General features: G+C 55.8%; 1 protein-coding gene across 4 annotated transcripts in view; it reads left to right on the forward strand.

Moving 5' to 3' along the window:
• EVL (Enah/Vasp-like) overlaps positions 1-18279 on the forward strand; it is a 141475-nt gene that overhangs the window by 106419 nt on the left and 16777 nt on the right. For all 4 annotated transcript variants that reach the window (XM_049113471.1, XM_025444125.3, XM_025444128.3 and 1 more), the window contains exons 4-5: positions 14022-14085; positions 17426-17493. In XM_049113471.1, coding sequence (XP_048969428.1) covers positions 14022-14085; positions 17426-17493 — 132 coding nt within the window. The remainder of the gene's footprint in view (positions 1-14021; positions 14086-17425; positions 17494-18279) is intronic.

Below are 18279 nucleotides of genomic sequence, written 5' to 3' on the forward strand. Positions count from 1 at the left end.
CTGAAGTGGACAGGGTGTGAGCATTTGAGGCCCTGCCCCGCACCTGTTTGCTGCCTGTCTTCATTCACCCATTTTATTCACTCAGTGAATGACTGGGTTTTCACAGCAGACACCTACTTGTTTTGCCTGCTTCTACGCTCGGCTCATGATAGTCTGTTCTTCACGTGCAGATTGGTCTTTTCGAGTCCAGTTCAGGTCAGGTCAACCTTTGCTCAAGACTCTCCAGAGACTTCTAGTCTTACTCAGAATCACACCCAAATCCTTAGCAAGGCCTGCAAGGACTACTTGGTCCTGGCACCTTCTGAGCCCACCTCCCCCTCACTCTACTTCAGCCACTTCTTTCCAGGCACATTGGCCTCCTTGTTGCATGCCACACATGCTCCTGACACAGGGTCTTACACCTATGTCCCTTTGGCTTGGAGTGTTCCTCCTTCCACATAGCCCATAGCTCCTTCACCTCTGCTCACTCATCCCCTAATTATCACCTACCACTTTGGTTTTCTTACCTCCTATGTTCTCGTTACATGTATGTCTTCGTTGTGTAAGTTCCAAGGGAGCAATTGTGCGCCTCTCAGGGATATTTGTGTGATGAATGAATGCACAGCCATTTACAGAGCATCCATTCTGGGCGGTGCACCAGCACACAAAGGTAGGGAGGCAGGGTCCAGTGTTCTTGGGGCTCAGTCAAGGGGAGAAGGGAGACTTGACAGTGCAGCACGGTGTGTGCTATGGCAGAGGGCAGGGCAGGGCCTGTAGAGACTAGAGAGGAGGCCTGGCACGAGGGCTGAGGTAGAGGGACAGAGCCGTCAGGAAAGCCCCTGCGGTGGGCGAGACTGATCTGGCTCTTAAAGCACGGGGAGAAGTTTGCCAGTGAGAGAAGAGGCAGTTCCGGAAAGAGGCAGCTATGTGTGCAAGGCACAGAGATTGCCAGAGTCTGGCCCCCCTCACTGCCAGGAGCACTGCCCATCCTGGAAGCTGTGGGAGACAGGACGAGGCTGCGGAATAGGCGGCAGGGCCAGGGCTTGAAGGACCACCTTTGAGTATAACATTCTAAGGCACAGCCCTTCCCCGGAGCTGTGAGGAAGGAGCCCTCCCCCCAAGGCCCAGGCCGTCATGGCCTCCTCTCCCTGCCAAACAGTTCTTCAGAGATGAAGAATCACAGCCTGGATATCTCTGCCCCGGAGCCACGGCTCTTAGCAGGGGCCCAGCAGATTCACAGTTGACCTGCAGCTGCCTGAGAGCTTCAGGCTCTGACTGCCCCGCTTCTGAGCCATTCTGACTGCCTCCCAGATGGAGTCAGTGATGGTTTGTCTGGAGGCTGGCCTCGGTCACCACTGTGCACAGACAACACACCTGCCTGTCTCTCCATTTCAGAGCAACACAGGCCCCGTTGGTGATGGCAGAAAGGTGTAACTGAAAGATTCCTGGCTTGACCCGGCTCTGCCACGGATTTAGATGGGTGATTCATGCCTCTGAAGCTCCATTTTCTGTTCTATTATGTGGAGTAATAATAATAGCTTGTCACATTGTTTTGAGAATTCAACACGGTGATGCGGAAGCATAAATACAGGGTGTTTCTCTTATGCAAGGTACTCGAAGTCCAGTAGGGGTGCCGACAAGCACCTACACGGCTCTAATAAAAGACAGTCAGGGCGCCAGGCCGGGCGGGGCTCTGAGGAAGAGCATTCCCTTGTGAAGATGTCAGGAGGTGTCTCGTGCAAATCCCAGAGCAGGCCTCGGGGGGATGGCAGGCCTGTGGGGCACAAGAGGGGACATGCCTCAGTGCAAGCAGAGGGACTACCAGAGAGAGGCAGGAAAGACAGAAACATTTCAGGAAGATGCACGTGATCTCCTGAAGAGGAGCAGCCGTTAGGCGACGGGGCACCTGGGGCTGGGCTGGAGTATGCGGATGGGCTGGGAGTGCTGGCTGGGAGCCTGCCCCTCCTGTGCTGGTTGTGGTGTGGCCCAAAGTCACTCCAGACTCATGCACATTTTCTGTTCTACTCCTTGATCTATCTGTGCTTATTTCCCAATTTTGAATTATTGAATTATTTGAATTATTATTTGCGGTAAACCTGATTCTCCAGGTGGTCTGCATTCTCCGTTCCTCCATATACGCCCAGAGCACCACCAAGCTGTTGGGGTGCCCACCCCGGGTGGGAGGGCCTGCTGCAGGTGTGGGAGCCGTTTCAGCTTAGGAGTGGACGGCGGAGAGTAAACTGGCCTCAGAAGCAGCGGGTAGGAGTGACTGGCACAGGGGGACTGCTGCCCACCAGGTTTGACCCCGGGGACTCTGGCACAGCTGGAGATTAGCCAAGCCACGCACCATTAACAGAATGTTCTTACATGATCTGGTCTAGAAATAACTTCCCTCTCTTGCTTTCCTCCATCAGAGTAAAAAATTGGGAATAAATACCTGTTGAAGAAACAAATATATCTAATTAGCTAGTTTGCAGAGGGCCTCATGGGCCACATCAGCCAAGACAGAGGGTGCTTTTTTATTTTTCAGATAAGAAAACAGAGTTACAGTAACCCGTCCAAGGCCAAGAATAAGTGACAGAGCCAGGGCTGCCTCTAGCTCCAAGTGACTTCAAGTCCAGGCACCCCGTGCCTGGCACATGGTGAGAACCTCATAACAGTGGGGCCGCTGTCGGCACAGTGATGCTGCCTCTCTACTTTAACCCCACAGATGGGAAGGTACAATCCCAAAGACGGACCCTGACTACCTAGCCCAGGGTCCCAGAGACCCTGAGAATGGATGTCATTTGTTTGAGGAAGGTCTGGACAGGCAGGACCACGTGAGCCCTGCTTCAGGGAGGAAGTAGAGGGGGAGGTGAGCTGCCAGCTTCCAGGTGGCCCTCCCAGTCAGTGTCTGGAGAAGACGGAGATGCCAATTCCCTTGAAGTCCAGTGCTGTCCCTTACAAATTTGTGCATATTTTGCATATTTGCCGTTTATACCCAGGGATAGAAAGAGGGAACAATCAGTATCCACAAGGGAAGATGGTAAAGAGGGTGGGGTCTGGCCCAAGTAAGTCACTGGTAGGGGAAGAGGGAGCTGGAGAAGGCGGTTAGCGGCTGGGCCAGGCACGTTTGAGCAGAGGAGGCCTCAGGCCCAAAAGAGTTTCCCGTGAGTGCTGGTAGGACCTGCTTGGGCCCTGGCCGGGGAACGGCACAGAAGAGCTGTGCTTCCTGATGTTTCGTCTGCAGATATGGCTCAAGGGGTGAGCCTGAGGCTGAGAGACCCCATTCAAGAGCTGGGGCCCAGACAGCCCGGAGAAGGCAGACCTGAGAGGTAGTTTTCTGGAGAGACGACATTTCCTGGGGACCGAGAAAAGGCACAGAGGGGCAAGCCTAGTCGGACCAGGGCTGACCAGGTACCCACAGGGAGAATGTGAGGCTGGCTTTGGGCAAGCTGCATGGACGTGCTTGGTGCACTTCCTGCCGGGCCCTGTGCAGGCTGCCTGGGGACAAGCAGGGAGAAGCGTGGGATTTGCTCTGGAGCTCACAGTTCAGTGGAATAAACCGAGGAGAAACTCAGATATTGGCAGTGGGTGCATTCCTTAGGGCATGACAGTAAAGGTCACTAGAGTAGAGCAGGCAAAGGGTTGAGGGGGATGCTACCCATGCTGCTCCCTGGGGAACCAGGGAATGCTCCGCAGAGACAGACCCACCTAGCCTGGGCTCTGTGGGGTTGCCAGTCAGGGAAGGGCGGATGTGTCTTCCCAGCAGAAGGAATGGCCTCCGTGCCTATGGCCGTGACGACAGGAAGGGGTCCCAGGGCAGTGCAAGAGATGCATGCCTGCCGGCAGGTGGAAGGACTGAGCTCTTGCAGGCCTTCAAGCTGGTTGGGCTGGGAAAGAAACCAGGAGTGGCAGGGATTGGTTGGGAGGAAGCAAACATGATGGCAAGGAGGGGACGCGTGAGGACCATCAGCCGGGACCCCAGGGGAGCCTGGGGAGAGCGGGTGGCCTAGGCCACAGTGCCCAGGCCCCAGCCTCCAGCTATTCACCTGTTGCATTCTGGCTCTGTGCCCACCCTGCCCCGTCCCATTGCCCACAGTGGACAAGAGGAGAGCTGTGGCGGGGGGTTCTTCTGGCAGACACCTGCTGTCACCAGGGCCTGTGAGCTGACCCCACAGGGGCCTGGACACCTCTCCGCAGCCCCCAGAGCTTGCTGGGATCAGGTAGGCGGGAGGGTTCTGATAGGTTAGCTGGGAAGCCTCATTAAAGATTGAGACAGTGAAGCCCATTTGACGGCTGGCTGGCATATCGGTTTCCCACTGCATAAGCCGGGAGGCTGAGGAAGAAGAGGTAAGTGGCCGGGATGCGAGAAGCGCCCTCCTGCACTGCGCCCGGGGGCCTGCCCGTAATGGTCAGCAGAGAGTGGACCTTCCACTGCTTCTGCTTCTGCCACTGCGACTGCACCGTGCTTTGCAGAGTGAGCTGTAGGTGATGGGCCCCTCCGTGCTCCTCAGGGTGGGAAGGGGGCTGCTCCTGTCCTCACAGGGGGCTCCTCCCTGTTCTTCATGGGGGCTCCCCACACCGCGTGGAGGGAGGGGGCTCCTTCCTTCCCACTGGGGGGCTCCTCCCTGCTCTTCTCGGGGCGGGGGGGGGGGTCTTTCCTCTTCTTCACAAGGGCTCCTCCCTGCTCCTCTTCATGGACTCCTCCTCCCCGCCCCTCACGGGCCTCTCCTTCTGCTCCCATCAGCTGGGATGGTGGGCATGAGCTCTGGGTCTTGGGATAGAGCACCCAGTTAGTGGCTGACCAGAGGGTAAACCCTGTTTTGCACTGAGGCATCACAGAAATGTGGGCAGAAGCAGTGTACAGACTGAGCTCAGGAGACGTGGGCTCCTCTGTGGCCTTGGGTGGTCACTTACCCTCTCCGAGCCTCCAACTCTTTGCCTCTAAGAGAGGTCTGATAGGCCCCACCCTGGAAAGTTAGTAGGTTAATGACCAAATCATGCAGGGGGACTTTGTCATGCACACTGTAAAGGTATGACAGATTTCTATTGTTCTTTATTCTGAGATTCTTTTCAAGGTTTGTTATATGTGCTGCAGTGAGCTTATTAGGAAAGGGAGACAAGTTATTTCAGCAGGAAAATAAGTGGCCTGAGGAACACAGTCTGAGGGGATGAGGCAGGCTGGTTGGCGGTGTCCTGGCCTGGAAGCCAGGGGCCTAGGTCCCAGCCTCACTTGTCCCGAGAACAGGGCCTCCCAGGCCTTCTATGCAAGGACGAGGACAGGGAGCAGGGGCTGCTGCCTCCACAGGTCTCCTGCTGCCCTTGGCACAGTGCAAAGGCCTGTCTTCTCTAGACTCCAGGCGGGTGCTTCTCACTGTGTGGCCCAGGCCTTAGCTCCCTTCTCGGAATCACAGTCCGCGCATCTGCACTGGCTGACCTTCCAGGGCTTCAGGGTCATTTAGACACTGGCCTCTTTGATGCAGGGTTAGCCATTGGTCACCAGGGGGTGACGATTGAACCGTAACTTGCAGGCTCAGGAGTGAGGGTCTGTTACAAGGGCATAATGGGTGACCCCTCAGCTACCTCATGTATCAGCCCACCGTGAGCCTCGGTTCATAAGCAAGGCCTTGGTGGGAAAGGCACTGGAAGATTCACCCAGGGTAACCCAGACAAGCAACTGAGCTGTCATGAAAGCAGGAGGTGGCAGTCAGGGTTGTCTACTGCCCAGACACCTTGGCTTTTTAAGCGTGGAAATAGGGAAGTAGGGAGACATTTGTCCTGGGCGCTGGTCCCAGCTCTACCACCAATTCCTGTGTGGCCTTGGCAAGGCAACTTCAAAGACTCAAGCCCAGACCACAGACTCCATTCCCACATGGGTACTAGCTTACCTGGCAGTAGAAGCCCTGAAAGGAGAGGGAATGGGTGCTAAGGCGTTGGTCTAGGAAGCTGCCTCCATCACAGAGAGCTGCTTTTAAATCAACCCAAAATGCAGGGGCCTTCTAGAGAGAGGGGAAGGAGGCAGCCAGAGATGGCAGAGAGGAGGAGGGGACCTCAGAGGGGCTTGGGACTCTGCCCAACCCAGATTAAGTAGCTGTCGTTTGCTGGCCAGAAATGCCATCAAGCATCACTGAGCAGGTGCTGGATCCTTTGTCCCTGGCACTCCTGGGATCTCAGGTTCCATCTTTTCAGGAGGCCCAGGGGATGCCTTTCCTATAGAGACTAACTCGAAACCTAGCCTGTCCCTTCTGTCCCAGAGGAGCCCAGGGGGTCGATGTCCCAGAGCCTCATGAATGTTAATGGACAGGCAGGAGGACAGTCTCTCTCAGGAGGAGGTGTCAGCAACACCTCAGCTTATCTGCCTACCTTAGGCTGTATAATTTAAAGTGGGGTACCTGGGCCAGGAGCCGTAAGGGCCTCCATCTACCCCGCACCACCAGACTCATAGAGAATGGAGTCACGGAGGAGCACTTGTTCCCTCCGTGGGGACTCTCAGCCATGTGTTTCTTTATTGTAAGGTAATACGTCACACGTGTACAGAATTTGGAAGTTGAAAAAGAGGGAAATAATCCCACAATCTACAGGTAACCACTGTCCCCATCTTGGTCTCTTTCCTTCTTTGTCCTTTTCAGTTTCAGAGAGTTAGAACTAGGTGATCATTGGTTCCATCCTTCTCACTTTATGGTAAACTGAGGCCCAGAGAAGGAGGGATTTCTCAAGGTACCGAACTACTTTGAGCAGAATTCAAACAAGAACTTGGGTGTCCTGGCCCCAAATTCACTCTGAAGGGGATTTGTAGAAACTGGAGCAGTACAGAAGAGGCCAGCCAGGAATGGGGAGGGAAAATGGGAACAAGGGGGAGCAGGAGGCCTGGGCTGTTCACTCCCGGTGGGGGTTGCTGGGGGCATGAGCACTGTCCACGGTGCAGAGGCCTCTAGGCCAGCACTTGAAAGGCCGCCTGCCTGGTCCTGAAGGCACCCATGGGAGCAGTGCTAGCAAGGTTCCCGCCCATGAGGACGAGGACCAGCAGTGGGAACCCCACACAGACCCTGTGCGCAGAACATAATACCTCCTCAGGAAACCTGGGCTCCCTCTTCCCTTACCCCATCTGTGGTCATTTCCGAGCCCCACCTCTGTTGGCGACCTGCCATGTCTCTCCTGCTGTAATATCTCAAGGCTTACGAGGCACAGTCGCCGGCCTGACCACTGACTGTTTCCAGCTGTGAGCTGAGAACTTTAAGAATGTGTCACCTGCTGTAGTCTCGACATTTGGTTGGACATCTTCACACGGTTTGCTTGGGGGCCTCATCGTTCACTTATTCAACAAATGCTGCCAGCGTGTTGATCGTAGGCCAGAAACCATGTCCTGGGGGTACAGAGAACAAAACAGTTCTGTCTCTGGAGAGTAGAAGTCAGACCGCTGTTGGCCTGGGTTCATTTTGACTGTCTCTCCTGGTCCGGGCAGGCGTACATACTGTGTCCTCGTGGCCACGGAGCTCCGCACTAGCTGAGTCCCCACAGGGAGGTGCCCCCTACCACTGGGCAGGACCGGGGCCAAGCATCCCCCACGGCTGGTTCATTCTCCTGGAGCCAGTCGTGCGACCTGGTTTTCCTATCTCAGCTGCTCTCCCCCAGCCCCTTTCTGTTACACAAGGGTGGCTTTCCCAAAGATGAGTGTACCTCACATTAGAATCCTCTGTCAAATCTTTATGTCAAAGACAGAGCTGTAGAAGCCTTTAGAAAGTACCAGCGCCAGGTGTGCTCACATCCCACCTCACAACAGCCCTGTGAAGGGTGGGATGATCATTGCCACCCTGCTTGTGGGTCCCACATCCTCCAGGAGCCCCAGGGAGAAGTGCCACTGCTCAGAGATGACCTCAGACCCCCTGGCCCCACTTTGTCCTTTGGTCTGGCTGACACCAGTGCCCCAGGTAGTCATGTGGATTCTCCCTCCAGTCCCCCAGCCTCTGTGGTGTGGGGGCCAGCCCCAGCCCCTCTGGCCAGGCTCCTGCATCACCCCTCCAAGGTGGGCTCATGGCTGGAGTTTGGCCCAGCCTCAGCCCCATCTAACTTTGCTTTCTCCTCTATCTTCTCCCACCTCCTGACCCCTAAGGATGAATAGTCCTCCTCTGGGTCACCAGCATGTTCTGTAGGAGCAGATGTCTGATGGATCTTAAAGCTGTCTGGAAAGTGGGCCTCAGAGATGGCAGGAAGTCAGCTCCTTCCCCCGAGAAGCATCACTGTCCAGCGGGACGTGGAGCAGACAGGCCCGGCTGCGAGTATCAGTGTGGGCCTCACCCCCGTGCCCTGACCCTCGCTCTGTTCAGACAGGCGTCTGCCAGGGCAGGCACAGGCCACCCTCCGCCCGGGCCGGGCCCACACACCGGTCATGCACCAGCACCCTGCTTCTCCCCACCTTTGTTTGCTGTTCCACCTCACATTTCCCTTTTTCTCGTTCACATGTCTGTAGTGCCGACAGGTTCTCTATCGTAACTTTGGCAACACTTATCTGAGCCGCATGAGAGAGGATGAGGGTTGTCTTCATTGAAGCCCCAGACCAGCGCCCATCCTCAGCAAGCTGTGACATGGAGGCCAGCGTCAGGAGCCCCTTGGCCTCAGCAGGTCCCCTCACCTGCAAGAGACACCACCACACCTTATACAGGGCTCTGGTGGGACCGACTGGGCGGTGCAGGCAGGCATGGAGGCTGGCAGAGAGGACTGCTCTGTGAGTGGGGAGCCTTCCTAAAAGCACCAGCAGCCCGACTGGTGTAAAGGGCCGTTTGAGTGTGCAAGGATGCAGGCAGGCCAGTGATTAGCAAGAGATGTTGGACTCGGAGGAGAGGCCAACCAGAGAATTCGCTTTTTTTTTTTTTTTAAGGGGGCTCCACACTCAGCACAGAGCCCAACACGGGGTTCACACAGCCTGAGCTGAGATCAAGGGTCAGATGCTTAACCGACTGAGCCACCCAGGCACCCCTAGGAATTTGCTTTTAGTACTAATAAAAAAGAAGTTTCCAGGCCTTTATGGTTTACAGAGTACTTTTTCATGCAGTCTGTTTATTCTTCACAGCAGCTTTGTGAGGTGCCACTGTTGGCTTTAGAAGTCATATTTACATTTATTTTATAGGCAAGGAGGCCCAGCTGACAGGTGTGGGCCCAAGCCCTGGCCAGGCCTCCTCCCTCCCAACCCTGGGCCATCTCCCTGCCTGCCTGCCCAGATCAGTACCTTGTGGGGACAAGGCAGATAAACGTGATCTCCCCAAACGAGTGTCTGGCCTACGTTTCCACAGAGGGGTGTCAGCACACAGCTATGTGCAGAGCCGAGGGGGTTCTGTGCCGAAGAGCACATCAAACACAGAGCCCTGTGACAAAGACTGAGTCCTGCTGCCAGCTCAGTCCTGGTCATGGCAGGGGATAGTTAGCCAGGAAACCCTCCCTTGACCAGCCTCCTCTCTGAACAAGCCTGAATTTAGGGATCGCTTGTGTTTCTGTGGCTCATCTCTTAAGGGATTTTTATTTTCATCTGAGTGAGTTCAGCCCCCTCCCTTCACCTGTGGTCACGAGTTCCCTCTAACCATCCCACCTCAATTCAGCAAAACATACCAAGTGTCTGGTGTGAGCTGGGTACTATGCACGGGGTGATGAGTAAGAGATATGGTCTCTGCCCTCAAGCAGCCCAAGACCTCATAGGGAAGACAAGAGTGCTTGCAAACGTCTATAATATTAGTGAGAAAGCTGTGCTGTGACAAGCCCTTGCATATTAACCAGTGAGGAATGTGAGGATATAAGAAGGCTTCCTGGATGAGGTGACTGTGGCGTTGAGCCTTGCAGACAGCACCCCAGGTAGACTGAGTGCCCCAGCCAAGGACAGAGAGGTGGGGAGCACAGCATGTGGTCAGTCGAGGGAGCAGATGTGAAAGGTCTGCTGCAGAGGTGGGGCTGGAAGCAGCAGCTACCCGGTAGGCTGGAGTCCTCTTCCACCGAGTGTAGCCCCAACCCCCTGGCTTGTGTTTGCCACCGATCATGGAGGCTGTGATGTGTGTGGAAGAGGGGCAGGAAGCAAGGGGAGAGGGTGGAGGCAGAGGGTCCAGTCAGTCCAGGAGAGAAATGCCGAGGCAGGCATGTAGGCATGGAGAGGCGGGTGGGCTCCGTCGGGGTCTTGCACAATGCTGCAGTAAGAGTTGATCACCAACTGGAAGTGGGAGGCCAAGGAGGGCGGGGGAGCCAGGGGTCCCCCCTATCCCTCTCACCAGGATCCTGAAGGCGAGGGCATGGCTGACCTGAGACGACTCCATGGCAGGGGTCTCTGCATGGCCTCCACCTTGGCTTCCAGTTGCACCACAGGGACTACCCAGAAATAACTCGGCTCTGGGACACATGGGAGTGATTAACAGCCACCCAGTGTTCCAACCCCGGGATTTCCCACTGAGGAAGCTCCTGCAAATGGGCTGTGCCAGGGCTTTCCCAAGGAATCCTAGACAGCTCAGGAGGAGAAATCCTCCCCCCTGCCCTCCTCCCTGCTCTGCCACTGAGGCCACTGGGGCCAGTGGGGGAAATAGGCCAGGAGTAAGGAAGGAGACAGTGGGAACCTCATGGCTGCTGCAGATACCCCGTGTGACACTCCCAGGCCCCTTTCCCGGGCCGCAGCTCCCACCTCTGAGACAAAGGGACCGTGCTTCCTAACATTAAGGATCCTTGTAGTTCAAAACAGACTAACATTTTCTTGGTTTGAGAAGAATGGAACGCCTTATACAGCCAAGCCTTTTCTCTTCCTCCTTTGCAGTGTCTAAAATTCCAACTGTCTAGTGTTTTGTTTTTTTGTAAGATTTTATCGATTTATTTATGAGAGACACAGAGGCAGAGACATGGGTAGAGGCAGAAGCAGACTCCTTGCAGGGAGCCCGATGTGGGACTCAGTCCCAGGACCCTGGGATCACGACCTGAGCCGAAGGCAAACACTCAACCACTGAGCCATTTGGGCGTCCCCCAACTGTCTAGTCTTGAAGTATGCCTGCAGTGTAGGGGCCAGAGCCCCCTGGGAACAGCCAGGTTCCTGTCCGACGTCCTCCACCCTCTGAAGGAATTGGCTGGCTGAAGGTGTTGGGAGGAAGTCCAGCCCAACAGGCAGAATGAGGGTCACCAGCACAAGACCACCACAGACCACAGACTGTGGAGGCCGTCTGCTGCCATCTAGGGTCCTAACAATGGGATGGGAAAGAGTCCCAGTGACCGAGGCCAGACCAGGCCAGCAGACACAGAGATGTCTGAGCTGTTAGCAGAGCTCAAGCATCACATGACCTCAGTGCTAGGAGAGCCTAGCTCAGATAAGGATGGGCTCTAGTCCTTAGACCACGTGCTAGACAGGGTCTCTGGGACGGGCTCAACCCTGGAAGAAGGGCGACTCCAGATTCAGACACAGGCTCAGCAGCCGAGGCCAGGCCCTGAAGTGAGGCAGAGCAGCTGCCCCTGATTCCCAGAATGGGGTGAGGAGGGGAGGCTGAGATGTCTCAAATCCTTCCTGCCTCAGCCAGGACAAGTGGGTAGAGGCATAGACCCTCTGGGTGGGGGTCAGAGGACACCTGTCCAACCTGTGGTCCTGGAGAGCCAGCCTGCCACCCTGCCACCTTCATTCTTCACTCTTAAGCTGGTCTCAGTCCGACCCCATGGTGTGATTGAACAGAAGGGAGAGTGGCCTTTTGCAGGTCAATTGAGTCTGGCTCTGCCACTTGCTGTCTGTGAGACCCAGAGCAAGTCATTTCCCCTTTCAGGCCACCTCACCCATTACAGTTCCACTCAGTGGCTGACAGAGTTGCGAGAATGAAGGTGAATTTCAATTAAATTAGGAAAGTGAGGACCCCTGGGTGGCTCAGCAGTTGAGTGTCTGCCTTGGGCTCAGGTCATGATCCTGGGGTCCTGGAATCGAGTCCCACATCAGGCTCCCTGCATGGAGCCTGCTTCTCCCTCAGCCCATGTCTCTGCCTCTCTCTTTCTCTCTCTCATGAATAAATAATAAATCTTTTTAAAACAATTTAGGAAAGTGCCTGGACTCTGCCGGATAGCAGAGATCTGCTCCCACTCCTACTTCCTGAGAACAAGGAGGAAGGAGCACTAGCACCTGGGTCTTCCCTGTAGGAGAGAAAGAGCCCCATTAAGGATTTGTTGTTTATTTGTTTATTTTTAGGATTTTATTTATTTACTTGAGAGAGCGAGAGAGAGCACACACGAGTGAGGTGAGGGGCAGAGGGAGAGGCAGGGACCCTGATGTGGGACTCAATCCCAGGACCCCAGGATCACGACCTGAACCGAAGGCAGATGCCCAACTGACTGAGCCACCCAGGTGCCCCAAGGATGTGTTTTAAATTTTCAAAAGTCTGTGCTGAACATGTTACATGTTACTTAAAGTCAGAAAAACCAATTTCTATTAAAAAGATCAAAATTATATGTTAAATTATTTAATTTTTAAAACGTGTTTAGAGTTGGAGAAAGAAAGCTGAGATTGATCTGATGCCTATCGTGTGCCAGGCCGCCACGCGAGGTATTTACAAGTCATGTCTGTAAAAGCACTTAGGCACCTTCTCTCCTACCCATCATGAGAGCGCAGCAGAAGGCACCAAGCAAGGGCGGGCTCCGGCAGCTTGACCCAGGGAAGCATTTTTCCCTGAGTGCTGGAGGGCACTCTCCTCCCACCAAGCAGAAGGCCCACTGGCCTCCTCCTTCCCCAGCTGGAACATTCATACTGGGGCCAGGAAAGCAGCAAGACGTGGCTCCCTAAGAACTTGACTAAAGTGGGTACTAGGGCCCAGGACAGCAAGTCTAGAGACTGCTGAACGTGGAAGCTCGCTCAGGGCATGGAAAGATTTGACTCACGTTGTGTCCCTCCTGGTGGTAGAGACAGGGTCTTTGAGGATGGGCAGGTTTAAGACCTCTGTGGAAGCAAGCATGTGGTCATGGTCACATGGAGGTAGTGGCTTCCGTTGCTGGGACTGGGCAACAGTAGCTGCCTGGGAGGCACACAGGAGACTCCTGCACGGGGAGGAGACTGCCCTACAATCAGATGATCCATTTTGGCTTTGAGATTCTGTTGTTCTCTCTCCCCAGCTGTGCCCCAGATCCAGGGACCACCTGCCAGTCCTTCTGCAGCTCAAAGCACTTGTGGGAGAAGCCTTGCACACATTGTGGGCTTTGCTATGGGCTAACCGTGGCTGCCCCTTTGTCCTAGAGGGGAGACAAGCTCCTTCCCCATGTAGTCAGTGAGGTCAGACCAGCCTGCCCAGGGTCCCTCCCTGTCACTGTGACTCTGTGCAGTTCCTCAGTGACATCTGAGCTGGCAAAGAGAAGGGAACAATCAGCTCTTTCTCAGTTTAGGGCAGAAGCCTGCCTTTTCTTGCACGTGTGGCACAGCGCCAGCCCCCATCTGAACATAGGGTGCACGCAGCAGACCTGGACTGCTCTGGGCCCTGCCTTCAGAGTCCAGGGCAAGGGTGTGGCCTGGAAGGCTCTGTCCGTGACAGCCTCTGCCATCTGTGCCTCACTGTGTCCTTCCCACCCACAGCTGCAGGCTCCTAGATGCAGACAGGAGGGCCCCGCATCATGGTGAGGAGGCCAGGCTGCGGCCCCACCAGACCAGATGTGAAATCCCTGGCTCTGATACTGAACCCACTGAACCTCCTGCTCAAAAGGCAGGACAGAATGGATCTCCTGGGTTTGGTGATGCTGAGCACACTGGCGATTTTAGTTGGAACGGCTTGGTGGGACGTGGAGAGGCCCGAGACAGTGAAGAAGTAAGGACACGGCAAGTGCAGTGTGAAAGGGAAGGAGAGAGGGTTCAATAGCTACGTGATGGACTCTGAGCCACGCGAGCAATGTTGTCCTGTACTGGGCTCTGAGAGAAGAACCTCAAGACGGGGAGAGAGAGGTGATTGATGGGACAGGCTGGGGACCCGTTGAGAGGGCAGGGACCGCTCCTGTGGGCCAGGAGGGCAGACGGGGAGAGCTCCAGGTTGCTTTGCCAGAGCCTTCCTTCTCCACTAACCACTGTGCTTCTGTGCTTCTCTGCCCCACAGGCCCCTCCACCCAGCGTCAGGTGCAGAATGGCCCCTCTCCTGAAGAGATGGACATCCAGAGAAGGTAATCCCCCAGCCAGGGCCAGTGGCACCCTGCGGCGAGCAGAGGACACGCCTGCAGCTAGGGCCAGGATTCCCAGAGACACACACCAGGGTGGGGACAGGCCAGACCAGAAGGAAGAGGGAGCACGTTCATTGTGGCTTTGCCAGACCGAGGAAGGGAACGTGTGGTCTCATGGAGACCTCCGGTCTGCAGCATCCTGGGCGCTGTTCACTTACCTCACTCAGCCCTCCCACGTGTGTTAGGAGGTGATTGTCATGCTGTGGAGGGGTTCAGTGATGTGAGCAAGGCCACGCTGCTGGAGATAGGCAGGCCGACCCACCCAGGGCTGCCTGCCACTCCCTCACTGGCTGCCTTGGGCGGGTGCCAGAGCCTCTCAGGAGGATCTTGACCCCAGCCCACTCACCTCCCAGTTGAGACTAAGGTGGACAAAGGTGGTGAATGCCCTTCAGCGGCTGCAGCTGCTCTCCAACTGCTTGGCCGGGGCCGAGTTGTTGTCCTCATTTGCCAGGCCATGGAGGAGGCAGCTCCCATGGGATGTGAGCCTTGAATGACACCCACCCCCACTCCAAGGAGCTTCTTTTTTTTTTTTTTTAAGATTTTATTTTTATTATTTATTCATGAGAGATACAGAGAGAGGGAGAGGCAGAGATACAGGCAGAAGCAGGCTCCATGCAGGAAGCCCGACGTGGGACTCCATCTGGGGTCTCCTGGATCACACCCTGGGCTGAAGGCGACGCTAAACCGCTGAGCCACCCAGGGATCCCCTCCAAGGAGCTTCTAAAGCACTCAGACTGGGAGGAGGGGCCGGTACCATTGTCCTGAACTTACAGAAGAGTTCGTGGTGGCCAAGGAGGGAGCAGCCACCCCAGGTCACGTTGCCAGGAAAGGCAGGGCCAGGGTGTGTACCCGGCCTACCATCGCCTCGGCAGGGGCTCTGCGTCTCTGAGAGGCTCTGCATCGGGCTCTGTGGGAGCTGTGCCCAGGACGAGGGCCGGGTGCAGGCCTTCCCCACCCAGGTTCTTGGACGAGGGGCTGAGCCGGGGGCCTGCAGCTAGCCTCATGTGGAATCTTGGGCTGGGAGGTAGGGAGGCCCCGTCCCCACCCCTCAGCTGGCTGGGAGGATCTCCAGGGCCCTCCTTCCTCTAGCCTTTCCCCCACCCTGAGGACTGAAGGCCATAGCTGGTAACCTCTGAGTGCCTTCTGGCCCACGGGGTGCTCTGTAACCCTGGGCACCTTCCTGCTCTAGGCCTGTTACCCATTGGAACATAACAGTGGTATTCCTCACCCTGCCCACCTCAAAGAAATAAAGATGGGACTGTGCTTCTAGACTGCCTATGGACAGGAGACTCCTTTTATCAATTCCCACGGGTCTCTTGATTCCATGGGCCTGTCTTCTGGCCCCTCAAGAATACAGCATGTTGTTGCCTGTGAAGGGCTTTTACAGGCTTTGGTTCGTTTTACTTCTCACACTAACCTTCCAAGGCTCCTGTTACTGGTACCATCCCTTACATAAGCCTGGAGAGTGGAAAGGACTTATCCAAGGTAACGAGCAGTTAGAGGCAGCACCAGGATCGGCACCCCCTCCGGCCCCCGCTCAGCACTCTGCTGGGTCTTGGGGCTGCTTCCACCCTGAGAAGGTGGACTCAGGAATGATGTACAGGGCAGAGCTCTCAGAACCGGTTACACACCAGCCTGCATTACCTTGATCCACCACGGAAGGCCCGCATTCCTTCAGAGGCCACCTACAGTCCACGCTCCGTGGGCTGGAGCGCCCCCTGGAGGCCTGCGACCTGCTCCTCTGTCCCTGCCGGTCACCTCACACCGAGGGAGGCCCAGGGGAGAGATGACTTCCACGGGGGCCCAACACGAGGTGGTGACTCTAAGCCCAGGAACCTTGTACCCTCTCACAAACAGGGTCTGAAATCCACACCTGATTTTTGAGGACTTCCAAGTGCCTTCATTTTACCAGGGGCAGCTAAGCATACGGATCCTGCTGGGAAAGTTGGAGTTTTGGGTGATGTGTCAGCATCTTGGATAGAGAAGCTGATGCAGGCACTGTTGGGAGCTTTTCAAACACCTTTCGCGCCAGAAGGGTCTTTACCGTTATTTCATAGGGCACACATAGCCCTTCTAAGAGCCCCCTGAACATGTGTTGTGGTGCTTCTTCTGCAGAGAAGCCGATGTCTGGGGAAGGGGTGTGACTTGCCCACAGTAACAAAGCCATGATCCCAGAACAGGAGCCCAGAAAGGTCGCTACCTCTGAATGGTCTTTGCAGTAAACTCTGGGTCCCCTCTGGAAAAGGTGCTGTGTCATTGACCGTTCTTGAAGATGAAGGCAGCTGTATTTATTCCTTCCTATGTGTATCTGTTGCTTCACAAAGCACTTACTGAGCAGCTGCTACGTGCCAGGCATGGTTCCAGCACCAGAGAAGCATCAGCTCACTGAAAACTGAGGGTGCAGTGCAGACCCATGGCCAGCAGCTTCCCGCTCTGCCGCTGCCCTTCGTGGCCAGGGCAGAAACCACAGCTTGCCTCTAGCACGCTTTCCCATTGAGCCCAGAGTAGGTGTGAGAACATCCCTTCACCCTGTGCTTCATCAGCAGAGCTAATTGAAGCTAAAGCAAGGTTAAAGCCTTGCTGCTCTCCGGAGTCTGCATGACTTCTGCCTCGGCATCTCAGTTCCGGATTCTGTAGAAATATTTGTGGGTTGGTGTCCTCACTCGACCAGCCTTCAAGAGCACCAAGGTCACTCTGCCTTAAGGACCCAGGATGCTAGTGCCCACTGAGGCACACACAGCATCACACTGCAGCCTACCAGATGGCTCTCTGATGCAGGCCTGGCCTGCGGCTAGATCTGGGGTAAAAAGAATGAGGACATGCCGGCTTAGTGTCCCTTCTCTTGGCAACCAGCAATGCCTAAAAATCGTTCCAGGAAACATAGTCATTTGTATTAAGAATGGGCGACCCTAAGGTCAGGTCTGCTGAGGTTCTAGGCCCCCCAAAAGCTAGATGAGCATGTCCAGCCTGGGGAAAAGCTTGGTCACTCAGCCAGATGGTCGCCCCAGCCTTCATGAAATTGTTCAAGGGTACTGCCAGCACTCAGCTGTTCGGGGACCTGGAACCAGTCACATGCCCCACCTCCCTTCAGTGAGGACAGCGAGCCTGGCAGGCGGGGCCAGGGGGGAGGGGGCGAGCTCACCGCTGAGGCCCCCAGCCCCGGGCGTGCAGTGGCTCTCAGGGAGTGCCAGTGAAACCCAACTCTGCAGCCCAGGCTCCCGGACACAGAACCACATTGTTCTCAGCTCCGAGAAGTCAGATCTGCTCTGCTGTTGTTTTTCAGACAAGTGATGGAGCAGCAGCACCAGCAACAGCGTCAGGAGTCTCTAGAGAGAAGAACTTCAGCCACAGGTGAGAGCCCCTGTGGGGCCTGTTTCTCTAGCTGCTCCCAGCTCCTTTACTGGGCACCTCTGGCCCTCCATGAAGAGCTGCTGGTTGCATAGATCTCCCTGTGTGATAGTCCCATGAAAGCAGGGGGACAAGAGAACAGCTCGGGGAAGAGGATCAGTTCAGCTCTGTCCGGCCCTCGCCACCAGCCTCCGGTCCCCCAGCACTCAGTGCCTGAGCAGATGCTCGGTGGGCATAGCCTGTGTCTCTGGCACCGTGCTAAGGGTTAGGAACACAGCAGTCGAGGCAGAGACAGCCCCAGCTCAGCATCCTGTCAGGGAGCCCCTGTCAGGGTAACACTGAAGCATCACAGTGCACGCACGGCGACTAAGTGCGAGGTGTACCTGCCCCGGGAGTCAGGAGCCCTGCAGACAAGGTGCAGTATCGTCCTAAGCATTGACCAGAACCGAGCACAGTAAGGCCAGAGGTTCCCTGAAGAGTGGCGATGCTGGTTAGTGAGCACAGGACTTCCCGGGTCAGCGAGCGCTTTCAGATCCTTTGTTTTACATACTTCCTTCCAACACCCTGCGCAGTAAGCAGGTGGATGGTACCCTGTTTCACTGATGAGAAAACCAAGCACCAGTGCCCAGTGGCAAGGTGGAGGGGCTCTGCCCAGTGGCAAGAGCCCCCCCACCTCATGCAAAGAGCCCCCCCACTGGGCTCTGCCCAGTGGCAAGAGCCCCCCCCACCTCATGCAAATGCTAGCTGGTAGCACCCCCAGCTCCACTAGACCCCCGGTGGGGCCCCCCC

Source organism: Canis lupus, chromosome 8, assembly GCF_003254725.2.
Source record: "Canis lupus dingo isolate Sandy chromosome 8, ASM325472v2, whole genome shotgun sequence".
In the NCBI taxonomy this organism is placed as follows: Eukaryota; Metazoa; Chordata; class Mammalia; order Carnivora; family Canidae; genus Canis; species Canis lupus.